Genomic DNA, 22,582 nt, shown 5'->3' with positions numbered 1-22,582 from the left:
TTAACTAATTAAATACCAAATCTGTAACAATATAATACTTTCCTATTTTCCTTAGTCCAGCCGCTAGAGATGTAAAAGAAAGTATTCTTTATGCGTTTTACGACCAAACCAGTAGCAACAGAGAAGTGCATTAAATATTTAGAAGATGCAATCACATCAATGAAAAATTGCGAAAGGTAGATGCCAAACAATAATGTACCATTGATTCATTCTCGAGAAAGGAACAAGCGCTAAATAAACTGAATTCCATTTTTCAGAGAGAGAGAGAGAATGTTACTAATAATTTACGAATTTAACAACTCAAGATACTTTTCAATACATAAAAACTATCCTCAACCAAAACAAGTCTGAAAGCAATTCCAGGACCTTCCGATGCTTTTAAAAACATTTTCTACGGGCTAATTATATCTTTAGGAAAAGGGGATTTCGAAATTATTTTACGTTTAGAATATAACAGTAATTTCAAATTTTTTAATTTCGCAATGAGTTAATTTAGCAGTAATTTCGAGATTGCGTATTTGTATCTCCTTTAGTACCTTATTTTGAATTAATGTGAATTATAATGAAAAGAAAATACGATAATTCTTTTCCTTTTATAGTCTCATGCAAATTTCAAACTCTGAAGCTATAAAGTTATTGATAAGGGTACTAAATCATCGAGTTAAACCAGAATATCATCGTTTTTATACAGAGGTTGAAGTAGAAGTTTGGTAACTATCCCAAATTGTCGAATGCTTCGAAATTCACTAAATTATATTTACATGTAACTATAGGTTTTAATTAGCATTTATCGTATATTTTTATCGCATATAGAAACAAAGCAATTTTACATACGAACGTTGGCAAGAAACCTAGCTTGGAGTGTGCTAATGAACAATATTTCTCAGAAACTGCCCTGGGAAATGCAAACCATTATCATTCGACTCGTTGACGATTGCCGGTATATGTACTACACTACCACTGCGTTTGCAACGGCGGGTTCTTATTTAAAAATTATTTATTTTTGCGTGTCTGATCTATCCGTTAAATTTGCTTACGAACATCCGGACATATGCACTTGAGAGTCTTGTCATAACATACTCGTTCAGTATGTTATCCAAATGTAGTTACTTAAACGGGCACGTAACGTGGCGGACTAGTATTGCAGTGTTTGGATATCTCCATTCTCTTCTAAGTGTACAAAGATGCCCTCTTTCTGGCAATGGAGTGAAATTCGCAAGCTTCTGGTCAAAGGCTTAACTATAGAGATTCCATAAAGGTAACTTGCCCATGTGGGACTCTCCACTTTGGTTGGGCATTGGTTTAAATAAGTCATATTTAATTTCGCTAGAAATTTATCTGATTATGTATTTTCTTAGGACAAGTTTTCTTTACTTTTATAAAAAAATGGTAACACTTTCTTTAAAAATTGCTTCCAGCGGCCGAGCGGTAAAGTCGCTGAACACTGGTAGTTCGGTCCAAGGTTCGAATCCCGCGAACGGGCTGGCTGCATGGGCGTTTTCGTGGTTTTCCCCGTGTGTAACGTGTATACGAGCCAGTTTCCCTTAGAAAGTCCTCCACGAAGGCGTCCCTCCCCTTAGGCAGATAGCCCTCGAGGCTTTGCCATAATCACACACACACACTTTAAAAATTGCTGCATTTTGACTTGTTAAAATTTCTAATTTTAAGTACGTCGAATTTATTAGGCTAAATATTTAGAAAGTCTATACAGAAACATTAGAAACCCTTCTTCTAAGCAGCAGTATTTTATGTGTAACACATAAAAGAGACAAACATAATCGTAAATATGCGATGTATTCAATTAGGATTGATTTCCGTTGCCTTATGGTCCCTGTGGGACTATGTAGGTATATTGTTGATAGCAGTTTAGATATTGCAGTTCGTCAGACTACAGTTCTAAGCTCAGTTCATTATCGTACTCGCTGGTGGTTGTTGTCATGCTAATCTGTAGCTTAACCATTGACCACTTCTGCAGTGACTACTTCAGTACTAGACGTTTTCAGCTGGTATATAAGATCAGGGAAACTTAACGCTCAAGACGGGAATCGAATACCTTGTGTAATGAGAAAGCATAAGAAGACAGCATGGACAACATCGTATTTTTCTATTGAAAGTGAAATAATGAAGGCACAAAGGATATAACATAGCCATGATTATTGAAACCTAAGTTATGTAATGGTGGCTGTTCAAAGTATTGGATATGCAAACTTGAAGTTAACGGCGTATGTACCCACTGGTAATCCACATCATCAATCCACGTACTGCGCCGATATGGCATGGAAGAATGCATGCTTCCAAGCTTACTTGTATCCCCATCGGATCGTCCACACATATGGCCATCGTGATGCTGTTATGAAATATGGATTTCGTTAGAAAACAAATGGCGTAACACCACTGAAACGGCAGTATGCATTAATGAACAAACCATTGTAAGATACAATCCCTGTGCTATAGCGCCAAGGGAAGCCAAGACAATGATCGCCTCACTGACAATCCATGCCGCTGCAGACTTCATCGCTGTAGACATCCGGATACTTGGTGTATGTACCATGTTTTTTGACGCAAAGTAAGATAAGATTTGGGCATTGTCCCGTCCGTCAATTTACTGACACTAAGGGTCCTCAGTCCCCGCCGCACTAGGCCCAGGGGTTCAAGCCCTGGTCTAGAACCTTGGAGAGATCAACCCCAATGAATCTGGAGTGACTAAGAGCCCAGGGCGTCACTGGTCGTCAATTTGCGAGCTACCAGTCGCTCTCGCTGCCCGTCGCAGATGGACATTACCCAGCGAACCCGCGGCGCTATCCCCAGACTACTAAAACCCATCTGGTCTAGGACTTGCCAGACCCAAAGGCCGGCCAATAAGTGAACTTTCCATGGCGTTCAGGACCACTAGGTTGGTAATTTGTATACCCCTGTGGCCGAGACTGCCTAGGTGCAGATCCTAGCTAGTAGCTTCGCAGATTTCTCTACGTCGAGGGTGGGGTTGACACAAGTTAAGTGGTGTGGCTATACGACTTTTAGTAACGAAGCGGATAAGATGTCTATTGTTAGAGATATTGATGAGCGGGGCATTGGAATAGGCACGTCGCTTTGTATAGCTCTCCTGGTCCCGTTCGATTGTAAATTCTCATACGAGTCACTGGATTTCGACAAAATACAAGAAGCAGTGATACAATACGATAATCTACATTCTTGATGGAATATGATTCCCTGCAATCTGAGTCTGAGATGTGCTGGTATGTGTTTCTGTTCTTATCAGCTGGATAATACGACTTCCAAAATAAAAGTAAAACGGGTAAATGCAATTTCCAAAAGTAAGATTAATTTTTCTATCTACTTTTTTTTTGGTATTGTCACTCTTGTCTGGAATGTGCGTAGCTATCAATACTACAGAATGTTTTGCTTTTACGAAAATAATATTTGATTATATTAAGCATACACAGCACGGATTTTTCTATCTCAATAAAATACGGAATTATTTATTAAGCTTCTTCTTGTAACGTAATGGAAATTAAACTGCAAAACCCATTCTTAACGCATCATTAAACGGGTACTTAACGTATATACTAATTCTGTGCTGAGTCTTCTTTTACCTTTTTTAAGCATTTTTCTAAAAATATAATAGAGTTGGCGAACACATTTAGGATTTATGAAAGCAATCATTATTATTTTCGAATTCCAGATGCATATTTTAGTGTCTAATAGTGCACGTGTAATATGCAAGCAATCTTTTTAATTAAACATTATAATATTTAAGAATACACGATTCGATAAAAATCATTTATTAATGTCATTAATTTAACCTGAAGTATTATTTCGAGGTGAAATCTGTTAAACTTTTATACGTTATCACATACATTTGCGATACATATAGTACTCCTTATTAGCAGGAATAATAAGCAAGTAAATAAATACGAGAGGTTTGTTTATATATTATTGAAGCTATAATTAATTTATATATTATTTAATATAATATCGATTGCTTTTTAAGAGGAGAGGGACCATAAGGCAACTGAAATCAATCATAATTGAATACATCATATATTTGCAATTATGTTTGTCTTTTTTATGCGCTACACGTAAAATACTACAGTTTAGAAGAAGTTTTTTTAATATTTCTGTATAGGTTTTCTAAATATTCAGCATAATAAATTCGACATACATAAACTTAGAAATTTTTACAAAAGTGAAAATGCAACATGTTTTAAAGAAAGTATTACTACTTTTTACAGAAGTAAAGAAAAATTGTCCTAAGAAAACATATAATCAGGTAAATGTTAAGGCAAATTAGTTTTGATTTATTTAAACCAATGCCAGTACTTTGTAATGCATCCGAGTAACAAAAAAAAAAAAAAAAAATAAAATAAAAATAAAAATAAAAATAAAAATAAAAATAAAAAAAAAATCTGAAATGTTTCAGATTTTAAATTACGTCCAAAGGGACGCTTTTTAACATTTTGTGTGTTACCTTTCTTTATTAAATATCATGTTCCTCGCACTTAAACCATAAGATCCAGTGCAACAGCAATATCGCAAAATAGTTTTAAAACGAGCATATCTTTAGAATTTCCGATACAAAGACTCACGCGCTGGAGATAAAAATGTTTTTTCTGCACAACGTTGCCATTGCTCGCTTTGAAATCCTTGAGTTTGTTAATCAAAAATTCGTCAAAATTTTAAAAAATAGGAAATCGATCATAAAACAAATTTCAAATTTCAAATTTGGTCTTCCACATGCTCATATTCGTTGGAGGATTACGTTATTGAAAATTCGATGACTCTATGTACCGTTATTTTATGACAATGTGAGAAATATACATACATTTACGCAGATTTTCATTATTTAATTTCTTCAAATATAATGCAGGACTCTAACATTTTATGGCAACAGTTTGAAAAGTGAACCGACATTTATCCGTCCGACGCAAAATGCCAAAACGAAACTAATAGTCCTTCGGGATTCAAATCCCTTTGGACTAAAAACAAGTGACAAGATGTCTGCTTTTTCCATCCAGTGAATAATGAGATTTCGATAGGCCTCTCCTTTGCTTAAACATATTTTAAAAGAAAAAATATACATTGCTGGATTTCTAATGAGTTTAAATTTCATTATGAAATTAATTAAATTAAATTAAAATTTATATGTTCAATTTCTTTTTAAATCTTAATAATTTTGCTTTCAAGAATGTCTTTTAGTTGAAAAGCATTACTTTGACAGAGATGTAATAAAAAGATACGCTGACTGAATTTAATGAGGCCATGAAAAGAAGAATGTAAATATGACAAAAAATATTATCTGATTCAAACGAGCTACAAATGAAACAGGCTTGAGAAATTCTGACCAGGGAAGAAGAAATTATAACAATAGTTTAAAAGACCTGGGTGATTTTACAGCCTACGGAGATTATATTAAAGAGAATCCGTCTGATATTTCATTTTAGTTAGATTATTAACCAACCACAAATTTAAAAGCATTAAATTATTTTTCCCCACGGGTGAGGAAAAGGGCCATATGTCGACTAAAATTAATCCTGACGCGAAGATATCTCGTAGAGTTGTGATTAAAGTGTTGCCGTATAAAATACTACAGTGCAGCATAAGTACTCTAGCTTCTATACAGGTCGAGTATAAATATTAGTAACTTAATTAAATTTAATAAAACTTTTCAAATTAACATTTCAAAAATGTCATTAAACTTTCCAAAAATGTCGAAGTGAGTAATTTTGAAAATTAAGCCAAAGGTTTCCAAGGTAGTTTGAATCACTAGAAATGTTTTATTGTGAAGAATTGTAGTGTAGAAATAACCATCCTGTTTGAGCTGTGTGTAAAGTCCGCCTTTATTCCGAGCATTTGTATTTAAAGGTATCACGTGACAAAAATTATCGTAATCTGAAACTGATTCTGTATTATTCATTTCTTAAACTGCAAGCATAAATCTACGAGAAAACATTCAAGAATTATTTAGTCACCGAACGCTTTAGGAACACTTTGTGCTAAAGTCAAAGTGTCATTGAAATCAGTATGATGAAGAAATGAAAGCAAGGATTTAACTAAAATTGTTAACAGTTCACAATGAGCTACAAATACCAAGAAAATCTTTAAACGATCAGAAATAATAATAAAAATATGACTACAAAAAAGAAAAGATTTACTTAAACTAAATTGAGGCAAGAACTAAAGCATATGAAAATAATTTTATGTTTTTCATATAAATACAAACGATGTGGTTATAAAAGCAATGAAAGCATAAAGCCAGACTAATATACAAGATTTGGGGAATGCGGGATTATCTAAGAAGCCAATTCCTTCTGCTGCACAGACCATTAGTAAACATTACAACATCTGGGACACCTAAAGCTCTTAAGCCTATATACACTTTCGCAATTTCGGAACAGACTAAAGCAAATCGCTTTATAACGAACTGCTTTTTTCTTAATAGTCTGCAGCTGCTCCATAAAGAGAAATATTTAACTAAATTGGCCCGATGGTAATAATAAGATAATACAGGGAAGTACGGGAAAGAAGAGTTAGATGCAGAAAACGGCAAAAGACCAAAAATAACCTCGTTTACTCACATGAAGTTCTAAGAGCTTTTTTTCTGAAGTTTAATAAGAAAGAAAGTGTAAAGGCATTAATAACAAAATTAGGATGCAGAAAAATGTAAAGACCAGAACAAAATAGGAACATAAACCATTTTTTTAATCTTCTTGTTATGATGTCTTCTAATTGCAAGTAATGTAATCTCATAATTAGAAAATTAATCTTCTAGATTATTTCTCGGCATATAATGTAGAATATTAATACGGAAGATTATTTTTCTAATAAACTATCTATCTGTGGAGGCTTGAACCCCATAATCTGTTATTATTAATAACGATTTTAATTTCCCCTAGAACTCATTCTTTTAATTCGTTTCCTAATTAATCTTAATGTACAACTCTTTCATTAAATAAAATAATTAACGCTTGTGTATAATTTAAAGCAAAGTATTGCCGTCTGAGTTTGATTAATTATCCGAAAGGATAAACGAGTAATATTTCTTTGCAAAAGAAAACAAAACTGATTTCTATCAAGTATACTTACGAAGGTAATCAAAATTTAGTTTTATTTTTCGTGTTCGACGTAATAAACAATCCTACTATCGTAATATTTTCATTAAAGATAGGCATAGCATTAGCTGTTAAAAATGTTTGCTATGTACAGAGCCATAGATTTTTCTATGCTGAGATCTGTAATAAATAAAGAATGCCCTCGCTTAGATTCAAACAATGAATCTTCTGTTTAATAATTGGATGTCTAAACATTGTCATCATGAAAACATGAAAAATAATGTAGACTGCTTTTGCAGCTTTCAATACTTTGTAGAGTCATTAGATTATTTTGAAGCAGAAGACATGGAAAATGTCCTGTGCTCCCGTCGTGACTCGAACTCTGGATCTCTCGAATACGAGCCGATTGTGCTTCCAGTTACCCCACAAAGGTACGCGAAAAGGAGTAGAAAATACCTTATACATCCCCCCCCCTTTTTAAAGGGCGACTGCTGATGAGGGATCCTTATCGCTAAATCCTGGTGGTGACAATTATTGTCCACCACCTTTTAGTTTGGGCGATACTGTGATTTTATTAGGTATTTATGAAGCATGAGACATGAAATACATGAAGAATTCTCGTCGGCACGCGAATTCTGCACGTTTCGAATACGCATTGAGTGTGCTTCCATATTTCATTTTCACACAACTTTAATTCAGGACATTCCTGAAATTTTTCCATACAATCTATTTGTGAGCAAATGTTACGTGACTAGTGGACATATCGTTCCTGTTTGAGACATGGATAAACCAGCTTCGGTGCCGACTTCTTCTTTCAGTCACGCAGCACAACTTCTTTCTAAATCACCTCATTTTCATAGCGTTCATCATCGTAGAAACGATAGCTGAACTCGAACAAAACGACAGTCAGCAATATGAACTGACAAGCTTGAAGAAGCCTCTTATTGCTGAAAGTGTTCAACAAATTCTAGAGCTTTTCTGTAAACCTAAAGCTAATTTATCGCTGCTATATTGACCAGTTTTAAATTTGGCGTATGTTTCTTCCCTCTAATAATTGTTCCGTAGTTTCTTTATTATATAACAGGGAAGATGGGGAATTTGAGAATACGAAATCGTCACTCACTAGTCTTTAAGATGACGGCGGCATGCAAATATTTCTTAGTTTTAAGCAAATTTGAAATCACATCCTTGCAGGACTCAAATTTTGAGAATTAATGCTTTTAGCATAACGCTTAGTTTTTTAGCTAATGCTTTTGGATTTCACAGTTAATTATATATTATATAATGTAAATGTGTGCTTGTTCTGCAATTTCACTAATAGGTTAATGAATTAAGCACCTTCATTTTGAGATATTTTAGGATTTAAATGAAGTTTTTGATCTCAGAAATAATGTGATACAGAGATTGTAAACCTAGAAAAATATTGTTGCCTTCAAAAACTTTGCATATAAATCCGTTAAAAATTTAAGCTTGAAATATACTTTCACACACACAGACACACATTAAAAAAAGGTAAAAATGCATAAGTGACAAGTATCTTTAACACATTACTAAAATAACTCTACAAAACGTTTAAACATTTATAACGGAAATAAATACATGTATTACAATTCTTAATGTAAAAAATAAATAAATAGCAAGCTAAGAGACATTGTTGCATTTTTCCGCGTCTACTCTCATGCAGTAAGCGTCTAGCACATACCTCTTGTGCAATGTGAGGAAACTGTTTATCATTTTCTCAAAAATCTAATAATCTGTGCTCAGTAAAACCCAAACAAGAACACGATTCTGGACTACTATCTGCGCACTCGATGGAATTTGAGCCACGGTTATTTAATTTTATTAGACCTGCTAATCATTTACACCAAGACAGCACGAACGGGAAATTCGATAGTTCCTTGCAATGTTAATCCGATTTATATGAATCTGCAGAGAGGAACGAGATCACAACTTTACCAGACCACAACATTGTTAAGATACCACTTTAAGACACTCCTCGTGTTGTTAGAGATGGAAACGTAAAAACACAATCGCGCCCTGGCTAGCATTCAAAACCTGAATCGTCAGACTCCTAGGTTGAGCGTGTTCTTCTGCCATTTGTGTACTCGAGAGAAAATGCGATAATGTCTTATATTTTCCCCCCTTAAAGGGCAACTGGAAAAAGTCACGACACTTAAATCTTAAATCTAAACGGTTACGACTTATCATCCGCCTTATCTTATTTCAGGGCACTGAAAGAAATTAAACATTAGGCTGGACGAATGAATCACTTGTTTCCTGCTAATATGGATGACAGCATGAAATAAATCCTTACAAAGCCCAATTAACCAACTTGAAATTCTGCAAAAAAAATCGAATTTGAGCCTAGTAGTAAAAGACTATACAATTGATTTAACGCGAAGTTGGCTTAAAACTTCTCACCGGCGTAACAATTTAATGTCGGCTTTCTGAACGCAGAGCGAAAGAACTACAGTCTTATCAGAGTTGGAGAAACTTATTAATGGTGTCTCGAGGAGCAGAAATACGTTATGTCTGATAATCAAAAGCTTTCGACTTAAATAATCTCAAACTGATATCCATTCTGTTGAGGCAACGGAAGTGATAGAAAAGTTAGCTGAAATTCTAAATAACTGGTTAATTAAAATAGTAATAACCCTATAAATTTTCAAAAATACCTATGCATCGATATATTACACAGGTGTAATTATCAACTAAACGTAACGAGTACCTGGCTTCATTTTTTTATAATTTTCCTTACTTGTTAATTAAATACATTTCTTTGCAAACAGATTTAAAAAGCAAAATCACTAAAATATTCATTTGCTTTCCACCATGTGGAACAACAGAATGAACGTCTGTTTAGAAATTGTTGTCGAAACTCAAAATTTATAAAATAGTACGTTTTCAATGAGTTCTATATATTTGAACAAATATTGTTATTTGTATATTAATTGATTCTATTTTCTTAACATTTGTCAAGGTACTATTAAAAATATATTTACCTTCTTTGCTTGAAAAAATATCGATACAAGAAACATAAAATTTGCAGTAAGTACTTTGCAACAAATAACAAAATTGAGACCTTTTATATCACATAAATCTAAAAATGGAAATAAATCCCTTGAAATCAAAACAGAATCCATTAATGTACAGTGTCAGATTTCAAAGAAAATGAAAAGTTCGAAGACGTGAAAAACCAATAATAATCATAAAAAAATTAGCAAAATAATTTCAATATTAGAACTGCTCAAGAAGAAATTTTTATTTTATTACTCAAATTACGACTTTCTGAGAATGAAGATAAATAAAAAGAGAATGAAATATGTTCATATGAAAAAATATGTATTTTATTAATAACGCATTTCTTTTTTGTGTAAAAATTTAAAATTTTCCTACAAACTTTTAAAAAAGCATAATATATTTGAGCTGCCATTAAGGCACGGGTACAGCCGAAAATATCGCGGACAGAAACGTAGCAGAGAAAATAACACAAGGTGAAAACTTCGCGGTAGAAAACATGGTGGGAGAAAAGAAAGCAAAGAGAAAATATCGCAGTTCTAAAACATCGTGGTGCGAAATATCGTCGTCGAACATAAAGCGGTTCAAAAACTTAGTTTAAAAACATCGTCGTCGAAAACATGATGGTAAAAAATAAAGCAGATTTAATAGCTATTACAATTATTCAGGTCACCTTTATCAGTATGATGGTTAGCGTTGCTCGCTGCCGTATCTTTGCAATATGTTTTGTGTCATTGCTTTGGGGAGGTCACTCAGAATTCGCGGTGAGATGACAGCCGAGTGGCTTAGAATAGAAAAAATATATAGGAGAGTACTGAACTCGTTCCCCGTGGTATCCTTCATCAGAATTGGGACGGAACTCGGCAAAGTCGTATTTTCATATGTACGGTATTCAAGACCCATGCGAAGGACAGACGCAATCTTGCGATTTTCACCACGATAAAATTTCTGGTTTCGATCTGATGTTATTGACAGACAAGTGAAATAGATTGCAACGTAATTTCTAAACTATTTTATCTGTTTCCAGTATTATTTAATTAAATTCTGAAGAAACCCATCTGCGTAAAAATGCGCTCTATATCTGGCATTCTTGTTTATGCAAGTGTATAATTTTAGAACCTCTGTTTAGAATTTATTTTTATTTTTCTCTCTCAGTTTTAAACCGCGTTTTAAGAATTTTATTTATTCATATTTTTTTCGCTTCATTGCAAATAAATATATTATTAGCCCAAAAAGCGTTAGCCCAGAAGGGCTATTAATTCCATTTTGGCATTTTGCATTGACTCACTATAAACTAAAATCACTTTTCAAATTGTTGCCCCAAATATTATCGGCTTGCATTACATTTAAAGAAATTAAATAATCAAGAATCTGCATAAATGTATGTATGTTTCTTGCATTGTGATAAAACGACGGTACCTAGAGTCATCAAATTTTGAGTACGTAAGCCCAAATTTGGAATTTGTTGTGTTATATATTTCATCTTTTGTTAAGCACTTCTAATTAAGAAACTCAATAATTTCAAAGCGAGCAATGGCAACACTTTCCGAAAAAAAACATTTTTATATCCAGCGCGCGAGACTGGGTATCAGAAATTCTAAAGATATGCTCTTTTTTAATTATTTTGTGATATTACTGTTGAATTTTATGGTTTAAGTGCAAAGAGCATGATATTTAATAAATAAAGGTAACATACAAAACGTTAAAAAAAGCCCTTTTGGGCATAATATAAAATCTGGAAACTTTCAGATTTTGTTGCAAGTTAGTTTATTTATTTATGTATGTGAAAAATGTACAGTCCCCTCGCCTGAACTGGACGCTGGGATTCGCATCGAGTATCATTCGAATTACACAACGAAGCCTGTGAAAAGGAGACAGAAAATACCTTATATAATCCCCCTTTTAAAGGGCGACTGGGGCTGAGGGGACCTAATCGCCAAACACTGGTGGGGACGAATTATCGTGCATTACTTTTTAGTTCGTGCGCCACTTCTAAATTCATTAGGTTTTCTTGAAATAGGAAACGTGAAAATGTGCAACGCTCTAGCCGGAGCTGGAGCTCCCGACCTTCGAATATGCTTCGAGTATACTTCCAACTACACCACGAAGGCGTGCGTAAAGGATGGAGAAAATACCCTAAATACTTCTCCTTTTAAAGTGAGACTGCGGATGAGGTGTCCAATCGCCAAATGCTGGTGGTGACGAATTATTGTGCACCACTTTTTTAGTTCGGGCGCCACTTGTAAATTCATTAAGTTTTCCTGAAGGACAAGACGTGAAAAATGTGCAACACTCTAGCCGGGGCGGCTCAAACTGCTCACTTGTTGAATATGCGTCGCGTTATGCATCCGATTACACTAAGAACGCATGCGAAAACAGCGGGAGAAGTGACCTTATAACCTATTTGTGTTTCAGCATTTCTGAAACAATAAATGTATATATTTCAAACTGAAAGAATAAATTTTAAAGAACTTAACTTGAACTTTAACTTGAAGAAATTTTAAAGTAACATATCTGCGTGTGCACTTCTTCATGAAAATGCGAGACTGAAATTAAATGTAGCGTATTTGTGTCAGATTTTGTATTAAAACTAAAGCAAGTCTTATTGGGATATTAGAATTATCAGTGCAACTTATGGTGAAAATATCATTAAAATAAAACATGTCTGAGTTGTAAGAAATATTCAAAGTTGGGGAAGAAGTTGTGATAGATGACCCCAACAAGCAAAATGCTTTGAAAGAGACGGTATCCATTGTACACTTATGCATACTTTAAGCATGTATTCCGGGAATTACTTGTTGCGCTTGGTATAAACACGAAGCCTTTTTTGCAATAGCTCATTTCATGTTTGAAGTGAGTGATTTATTTGATGCGCTCAGACTTCACGGTTTTCCAAGTTAACTCCAAAATTCGCTTTACTGCTCTTTTTATTCAAGTTAATGAAATTTAGAAACGTATATTCACATATGTTTAAAATGAATATTATAACTTATTTTATTTTTTGTTAGTATTCTGCGTAATGAATAGCGGGTTGAAAGAAACCGATATTCCCTCTGACGACTTGGAGAATTACTCAAATGTTTTTGGCAAGAAATTGCAGAGAAAATTCATCTTAAAATGACATGGATGATAGAAAAAATATAATTTTTTTATTCCGCTAAAATAATTGGAATTTTTGTTTAAGCGAAAGAAGGTTTCAATAAACTGAGTAATACCGCTGATTTTACTGAACAAAGTAGTTCATCGTCCAGCATATACAACGCGATTTAAAATCCCTTATAAATTTTATTTGAAATTCCAATTCTACTAGAAAGCCAATTCTACTTGCAAAGACTTAGAACTATTGAATACTAAATCTTACTAACCGTCAAACTCCAGTCGTATGCAATGAGTCTGCAATCTAATGACATAGCCAGAATACTGAATAAAGTTTTCAGTCAGGTTTCGTTTTGGTATTTAAATCAGTCAGGCTTCGTTTTGGTATTACTTAGAAGACTTTAGGGAGAAAAAAACCTGAGATCAAAATATATCTTCGATGAACATTCAATGATAGTATTATAGAGACCTCCTTAGTAAATTACATCGATATAAAAATCGGGCAGTGCTTTTGCCGGGATTCGAATACTGGACTCCCAACAGCCAGCCGAAAGGGCTTCGCTTTTACTTACAACACGAAGGCATACCGTAAGGCGGAAGAAAATACACTAAGGTGTGAGGTGTCAGATATTTACGTACAAATTTGGCAAATGACGATGACAATAATTCTTCAGGAATATTTATTTCAAGAAGTACTCAAAATAGACCTTTTCTACAAGATATTTCTTTCTTCAGAACTACAATTTCAATTTCCTGAAAAACAGTGAATCTACAACTTCTACCATGAGCTGATTTCAATGTCACAACATATCCTCTGATAATATCATATATCTCAGCACCATAGATACAGTATTAAACAGTATATCTCTGTAGAAGACTCAGGCAGGCTGACTTAATTGTTGGTATAAATTTAACCTTGTATAATATAAAATCATACTCTAATAGAAAGAATATGTAAGCTATCTCTATTGATGTAATTTATTCACTTGTTTAATACAATGATCGGTTTCAACGAATTTTAAAGTGTTGAGGAGCGCAGCACTGCGTCTGTCATTGGACTTCAGTCCCCTGGGATACGGGGCCAGGAACCTCCAATCTATCTTCCTCTACCGCTAAACACTCAAGTGGAATGTCATTATTTCGCGTATCTTAAGCGACCCCATGCCGCAGAGACACTATATAGTTACGAGCATATCCAAGTCTTTTCCGGAATCCGAATCGGATTGCAATAAAAATTACAGCTTCAAGATATAGTTTATCGATATAAAATTATTGATTACTGTTTCTTCACATTCAATAATAAATGTTTTTTGGAAAAAATTTTTATCGTGTGCACAAAATATAAGAAAGTTTGTCATGCAAGCTGAAGCATTTCTTTGAAAGATTTCTAATGTTATCACATCTGCTTCTTGAAGGTAATGTGACAGTAATAATACAATAAAAATTAAATAATATACTTCTGACTTCAAATATATTTTTCATTACATATCGTAGAGTAAATATTTATTTTTACCAGTTAAGTGAGTGTTTCTTAAAAAAAACTTTACATCACAGAAAATTTCATCTCACGTTTTCATTATTAAAAATTTGGCATTTGTAAGAAAAGTACTAATGTAATATCGGTTTATATCTATGCAGTACTAATCACCTAGCAAATCTAGTCTAAGCAGATAATAAATTTCATGTAAATATGAGAACTGCGTATCTGTTCAAAATTTATAATTACGCGCTTCAGTACATTACAGTGATTTATAGAATAATACCAAGTATATTCTAATGAAGATACTAATTGATTTCATTAAGTAAAACTTGAAAACCATTCATATATTTAAATACCAAAATTTAGAAAATTTATTTAAAAAAAAAGAAACTTAATAACGCATTTTCAAATAGGTAAAATGTTAGACTGTAACAATATTTTAATTAACTGGGAAAACTTTCTTGACCATTTAATATGTATTAGTAATTTTTGCTGTTATTAATACTCTAGTTCTTAATAGCTTAAGAACTAACTGAACGATATAAGCTATACACTATTGATAAAGAATTTGAGCATAATATCATTAATCTTTAAAGTGTTAGATTAATTTTCTATGATTAATTTTTGCAGTAATATATTGCTGAATTATATTACTATCTTTTTAATAAGGTATAGAATGAGAAGAATAAAATTTAGTCACAGATTTAGTAGAAATAATTTTCTTAACATGAAATTCAGAGAAATGTATTCGAATGTATTTTTCAATAATTATCTTTCTGTTTCATAAAAACATAACTATGTTCTCATCAATCTGTAAGGTATTTTTTCTCTCCTTTCTACATTCCATTGTGATACAACTAGAAATACACTCGACGCGATTGCGGAAGTTCCGGAATTCGAAACTCGGCGAAGGCATTGCACATATTTCACGTTCTAGCATCGATATAACTTAATGACTCTACAAACCACTGAACATGGACCTTATAAGAGATAGACTAACCCAGTAGGCGGGGAGCGCGTCACCGACATGTCGGCAAGAAAGAGTAGGGACGATCTGGTTTACTTTAACACTGAAACCTATAGCGTTTGTATCACATAAGTCTATTTAATTATTAAATGTGATACGTTGCATAGTGATGAGATTATGAAAGCCACAGTTTTTTCCAAATAGGATTTAATATATCTCATTAAAGCACTTTTTACTGCATTTCGCGCTTTCACGCGTAATTCTTGTACAAACATCTTTACTTTGGTAAAACGGTAAAAACACTAAGCGCAAAATTTATGAACTTAATTTTACGTAAAATAAAGTAAAATTAAATAAGATTAATAGTACGTGACGCTTTGAAATAAATAAGTTAAAATTAAACAAGATCTGATAATTTTTTTTTTTTTAATTTAATGAACATTTTCAGGCAGTGATTTTCCAAATTATAATAACATTACAAAACGATCATATTTTTTGATTATATGACCTGTAAATTATTAACATTAAAATGGATTAGTTATTTTAATAATTCATAAATTCCGGAGCATACAATTTTCTGAGCGTTATGAAGGGAAAGAAAAAAGATAAAATAAAATCTAGAAGTACTCAGATTTTATATTACGCCCAAAAGGAACCTTTTTTTAAAGTTTTGTGTGCTACCTATCTTTGTTGAATATCATGTTCTTCGCCCGTAAACCACATACAGTTGAAAACAGCATACCCTTAGAATTTCCGCACTGGAGATAAAACTGTTATTTTCCGTACAGTGCTCGATCTGAACTCGTTGACTTTGTTAATTAAAAATTCGTTAAAGTTTTACAGATTATGGAATAGATTAAAACAAATTCGAAATTCGGCCGTCCAGATGCCCATGTTCGGGTGGAGGATTACATTATTCAAAATTTGATGGCTCTAGATACTGTCGTTTTTGTAACAGTGCGAGAAACATACATGTATTCATGCAGATTCTACATTATTTAATTTCTTTATATATAATACAGGGCGATAATATTTGGTAACAACAATTTGCAAGGAGACACGGACATGTATAGTAAAACAGCGCAAAATGCCGCTTCGAAACTAACAGCCTTTATAGGCTACCGCCGCTTTGGATTAATAAATTAAACTAACAGTAAATAAAAAAAAATATTATGCAGAACTAAAAATAAATTTAAAAAAATAATCACTATAAAATACAAGCAAAATTAATTATTACGGTTAAATACAATTTTAATATTAGAATTAAATGTATAAATGTTTTCAAGGAGTCAAAAGTGTTTATCACTATGATGTATTATGAAATATAACTGAAATAAAATTCCTTTATAGAAATTGTGCTATAATACTCATCTATAATTTTAAAAGAGTAGCACAATTTAGAATTTTAAACAAAACTTTCAAAAATTCGTGTTTAAGTAGTTTAGTATTTTTTACTTATTTACACCAATGAAAAGCATAAAAATTGCAAGAGAAAATTGCTTGTTTGAAATTTTCTATTAGTTCAGATTTAAGATATTATTTTCTAAAAGAAGTAGTTACAAATTTCCTTACAGCATAGGAAAAGCTAAAAAAATATCCAGCCCTGAAAGCATACAATAGCTTTATAATTATTTGGAATGTTAATAATTCTTGATAAAAATGCTAAATTTTTAAAAATCAATCTCAATTTCGAAAATAAAAATATGTAGAAATTCTAATTTGTGAAATGAGGCGCTACAACCAGCTTTTTCTTGACAATTATACACACTGTAACATTCAACAAATGTTAAATTTCTGCAAGTCGTCCCTACTCCTACGGATGTGATCAAGGTGACAGCCGGCAACGCCTCAGACGAGGGAGAAAACCCGTTTGGGTTAGTCTATTTCTTATAAGGTCCATGCCACTGAACAGTTTAAACATTTATTTCTGCACAGATTAAAATATTGCATTCGGACATAAATATTATACCACATGAACCGTATGATTGTTTTTTAATAAAGGAAGAAATAAATTAAAGTTGTTTTAAAATATTTCTGTGAGTAGATAAACAGATAGCAAATAATATTTAAATCGGATTAAAATCAAATACAAGTATATAAATTTCCTCCCATTGTTGCTGCTATTTAAAGTTGTTTATGCTAATTCAAAACTCGTACGAAACAATTTTTTTATACTTTCAGAAATGAAGATTAATTTTTCAAGCTTCAGCTTTGTCTCAAAATGTAAACAAAGATTTCAAAGTTAATTTTGATATGCAGAACATTCTTCATTTAGAAATGAACATAAAATTTTAAAATCAAAAATCGAATAGAAATTTTTTCCAAAATATTGACATATTTATTTAATTCGTACGTAAGCATGATGAAGAAATATTTTCAGAATGTATGTAATGAAAACTAGGCAAAAACGAAATAATCACGGAAAATAAAAAAAATTAAAAATTAAAAAAAAAAAAAATAGCTTTGCATTTCTCGAAAATTCTTTACCTAATTTCCATGGAATTAATGATCATTTATCCATTAATAGAAAATTATTTTCATTTAATATATAAAATAGAGCCTACTGCAATCAGTTTAAATGCTCATCCAAGTTTCAAGAATATTTTCCATTACATATGATGAAAGTTATAAATTTCTTATATTTCAGTATGTTTCTACTCAAAAATATCTTATTTTTATATCATTCCAAAATATTTTTGATTGAAAAAGAAAAAAAAATAGCTGATAACAATATCTTGTAGTTGAATCAAATAAATACAATAACCTCTACATATAATTAACCACAACTTAAGAATCAAATCAGGACTCACCGACTGCAGGTGCGTAGATGTTGAGATACAAACAGTCTTCACTTTGGTTCACAAGCTGCGGTAAGAGTTTTTGCAGGTACCTATACCTCCCGAAAGGCATTTTCTTTAAAGCCTCTGTCTCATTTTTAATATCCGGCAATTTCTGGGGGCACACATGACTATGACTGTCCGCCAGTCTGACCCCTTTCCAATGAGTAGATGTCACGGGTGGCATGAAACGTAAGGGCCCTATAGGGGCTCCCGCATATGGTACACCTAGAAACACCTCCACAGGCTGCAGTTGGCGATTCGACAAGGTGCTGATGAACCCACGCAACGTTCCATATCTAGTGTGTACCACCCTAGTACTCAAATGACGAGAATCGAGCTCCATCTGGTACAATGAAGCTGGAACATTGCTCAAAGAGATAAAAACCAATACGGCTGAAATGAGTAAAACTTTCTCAAGAAAAGTATAATGTTTCCTGGTTGCACAGCTAATTGTCAATTTCATGTTTAATGTATATGCATTAGTTTAACAGAAGCTCAGTGTTGCTAAAGATATAAAGTTCAGCAGACGTTTGATGCTCAATTCAAATTTAGATACACATTTCTTGTTATTTAAATTACTAAAAAATTTTTAGTAACAAATATCACTTCAAAAAATACTTTTCAGTTCATGAAGTGTAAACTCATAGCATTTGAAATTAACATCTGTCATTAATAAATTTATAAAACCATATATTTAAAGGCAATAATGTAGCAAATTTCTTTAAAGCGATTTTGTACATATTTATAGCAAATAATCTAAAAGATTTATGTATTGAAGCTCATGCATTGGTTCCCTTCTTGACCGCAACTCAGCATTATTTTAAAGTACACAAAAAAATTAAAAAGTTTTTCAACAAATTTTGGAAGTACATTTTCATTTCGAACATTATTTCACTCAGGTTTTCAATAAGTCAAAAGAATACTTTTCTTTGCTGGAAACTTTCAGCGCGCAAAACACGCGTGTTTCTCTTGAACTTCTCTCAAAGAGCGCAGGGATCACCAAAGGAAAAGATATGTTGCTCTTGCGCTTCCCAAGTCCCAACTATCGGTCCGTCGAGAGGGCGACGGATAACCACATTCTCGTGACAACGCGCATGCGCTCTCTTAGCCTTGTTAGTTGCTTTTAGTAGGACTGAATTACTACGGGCGAATTCTCTGTTAGATTAGCGTTAAATAAACAGTACAAATTCTTGGGAACATATCTAGCAAAATATCTGCAAGTATATAAGTCTTTCGTACGATAAATTCATTACGTAAATCTTTTGAGGACACTTACGTCAGAAGTTTGGCTTCAAAATCTTGTCATAATGCGCGTGCTCAATAATTTAGCGGCTTTGATGATCCCGAGAAAATGATGTTAGCGTACTTTGAAACATATTTAGGTAAATGAAAGCGGTTTCTCTTTCGAGGAATGCTGAACCTTAATTGCAATTTATTTCGTAACCATTAACTAAGTCTTTGGTGGCTGGTTGGAACAGCTGTCTTGTTAATGTGGCTATTGCCAGAGTAATTTTCTTTCTCGTTTAGTAGGTTTAATGGGCTTCGTAAGCTTCAGATATAACTCCGATTCGTGTAATTTTAATGACATCGGCAGAATCGGCTCCGGGGTGATTCTTGTATTTAATTTCATGCACTAATTTATGTTTCAAAATTCCACTGCTCAGCATTTTCGTAAGTGGATAGATAAAATAAAAATGTTGTAAAATTCACAGATTATTTTACTTTGTTGTTTATATCAATTATTACTTAACTACTATATGATAATAATACAACAACAACAACTAATAATAATAATAATAATATAACTAATAATAATACATTAACAACAACTAATGTATGAATATTTGCTAAAACAGATAATAGTAAAGAAGAAGATAAGACGTGTAACGTTTTATCAAAAAACAATATGAATGAAAGAGTAAAATTATGCCTATAATGTATGAATAGAATTAGAAATAAACATGCTTTCAGAAAGGACAGTGAGGGCATTTTATATGTTTCCAAGTCTCAGAGTGTCGTACAGTACCATAACATCTGTCGCGATGCAATAATTACCACCTTCCTTGCAGGAAAACAAAGAGTACCGCCAGTGAAAAATCGAGCGCTTGCACAGTATAAAGAAATTACCTGTATATAATTATACATTTAATATTAAACATAGAAAGCAATTTTATCCATTTCAGTCAAGAAATAAAAAGTATGTAAATCGAGTTTTAAATAAAATCCTTCACCACATTATACTGTCATCGACAAACAGTAAGTATGTGAAATTCGAATTCGATAGCTTATCAGGAAGTAGGTTAAAAATCGATAACAAAAATCCGACCATAGTGAAACACCACAGGAAAACAAAATAAAATCTTATAATTATACTGTAAACAAGAATACAATACTAGTCTTAGATAATCTTACGAAAGCATATTTTCTTTCTTTAGGAAAACATGTAATATGACGGATGCCACCTAATTCTAACGAATTAATTATCGAACATAATTATATAATGACTAGAATACGAAACGTGGTGGGTTAACTCTATTCATGAGCGACAGAAAATTGCTTTTCCCATTTTTACACATATTTATAACTGTTCAGCGAATGTGATGAATTTAATTGCTTCTGTTAGTCAATTTACGATGACAGCTTAAATTTAGGCATTTATAATAATTTTTATAATAGGGATGCCTCATGTCTCAAATTCCTTTGATAATCTTGACATAATATACTTTAATAATTTAGGGATTAGTTGCAATAAAGGGGACGGCTTACCTCTTTCTTCTGGAAAACTTTGAAGGAGCTAATACATTTTAAATAAATATATTAACCGTAAGTTAGAAAATAAATCAAAGTATTTTCTCATTTTTAATTTCTAGCATATAGTTAATTATCTCCATGTAGCTTTTATTGGAACAGGTAAGTAGGGAGATAAAACTGTAAACGTTCTTCGTCTTTTATTTTCACAGCAGCTGAGAATAGCTTTGGTGGAAATTGCACAGTTTAAATGTATTAATAATTAATATTAATAAACGTGTTTGGTGTATTATTTTGTTTAAAAAATTCAGAACGTATCTGAAAGTTTAAACTTAAATTAGAGAAGCTAGAGAATTTCTCACCGTATTACTATAATTATGTACAATTTAGTCGGATTACATTGTCATAAAGACTGCTATTCGAGAAGAGTTAGGAAGCCTAAAATGAAACTACAAAATATGAAAAACTTCTTATACTGTTATTAACATTGTCTTATAATTTATTTTATCTTTCCTTGCGGTGTACCTTCGTATTGTAATAGAGTAGGACATCCGGCTGGCTATGGGAAGTGCCATTGTTCGAATACTGGTATTACACATTCACACTTTTCATGTTTCTTTCTACCCCCCCCCCAAAAAAAAAAGATGACTTTACAAGCGGCTCCCGAATTAAAAGACAGTGGATGATAATTCGTCCCCATCAGGATTTGGCCACTGCATTCCTTCCTCTCTAGTCGCCCTTTGAGAGGTTACTATATAAAGTATTTTATCTTTCCTTACCACGTGCATTCGTAGCATAATTTGACAGCAGTTTTGGCTGCAGCGACGTTAGTCAGGAGCTTCAGTGTTCGAATCCAAGCGAGAGGACGTCACATTTTTCATGTCTCCTGCTAAAAATAATAATAATAATAATAATGACTCTATAGTAAATTATTTAGTATGAAATGTTATACTCTTGAAAGAATCTTTTCCCCCGTGTGAAGGCTGGTCAAAAAGTTGTAACCTTTTGAGGCCGGGGCTTTGGTAGCGGTAAAAGCTACCAAAGGACGGGGAATCTTGAACCGAATGCTTTCCCCCCCTTTAAGAAATCACCTCCTATTTGCAACAAAGATTCTTGTGTGTAGTTTAATGGATTCTCAGAGGGGTGCACCTATGTCGCAAAAAGAAGACCTTTGAAAGAAATAAGTGGTTAAAACCCCAGGGACGTCAAATTTGACGTTTCACCCCACTTTTCAGCCTGGAAAATGGGGGATAAAGACATGGCCACTAAAGTGGACAGCCCCGTCTTTTTAAAGAGAGGACTCTATGGCCACTATAATGGCCATCCCGTCTTCAAAAGGTTAAACTGGTCTGTATTTTACCGCAATATTAGACAAGACCATTAA

At 32.9% G+C, this 22,582-nt stretch overlaps 1 protein-coding gene across 1 annotated transcript in view; it reads right to left on the bottom strand.

Moving 5' to 3' along the window:
- LOC118184309 (neuroligin-4, X-linked-like) overlaps positions 1–19,477 on the bottom strand; it is a 188,600-nt gene extending 169,123 nt beyond the window's left edge. Inside the window, exon 1 of the mRNA XM_035353963.2 lies at positions 18,421–19,477. Coding sequence (XP_035209854.1) covers positions 18,421–18,913 — 493 coding nt within the window. The 5' untranslated portion in view covers positions 18,914–19,477. The remainder of the gene's footprint in view (positions 1–18,420) is intronic.
- Positions 19,478–22,582: the final 3,105 nt, after the last annotated feature.

The sequence above is a fragment of the Stegodyphus dumicola genome, chromosome 3 (assembly GCF_044657685.1).
Source record: "Stegodyphus dumicola isolate Sdum_Otavi_A_Nest chromosome 3, ASM4465768v1".
Lineage (NCBI taxonomy): Eukaryota > Metazoa > Arthropoda > Arachnida > Araneae > Eresidae > Stegodyphus > Stegodyphus dumicola.
This window is presented reverse-complemented; position numbering and strand designations above follow the sequence as displayed.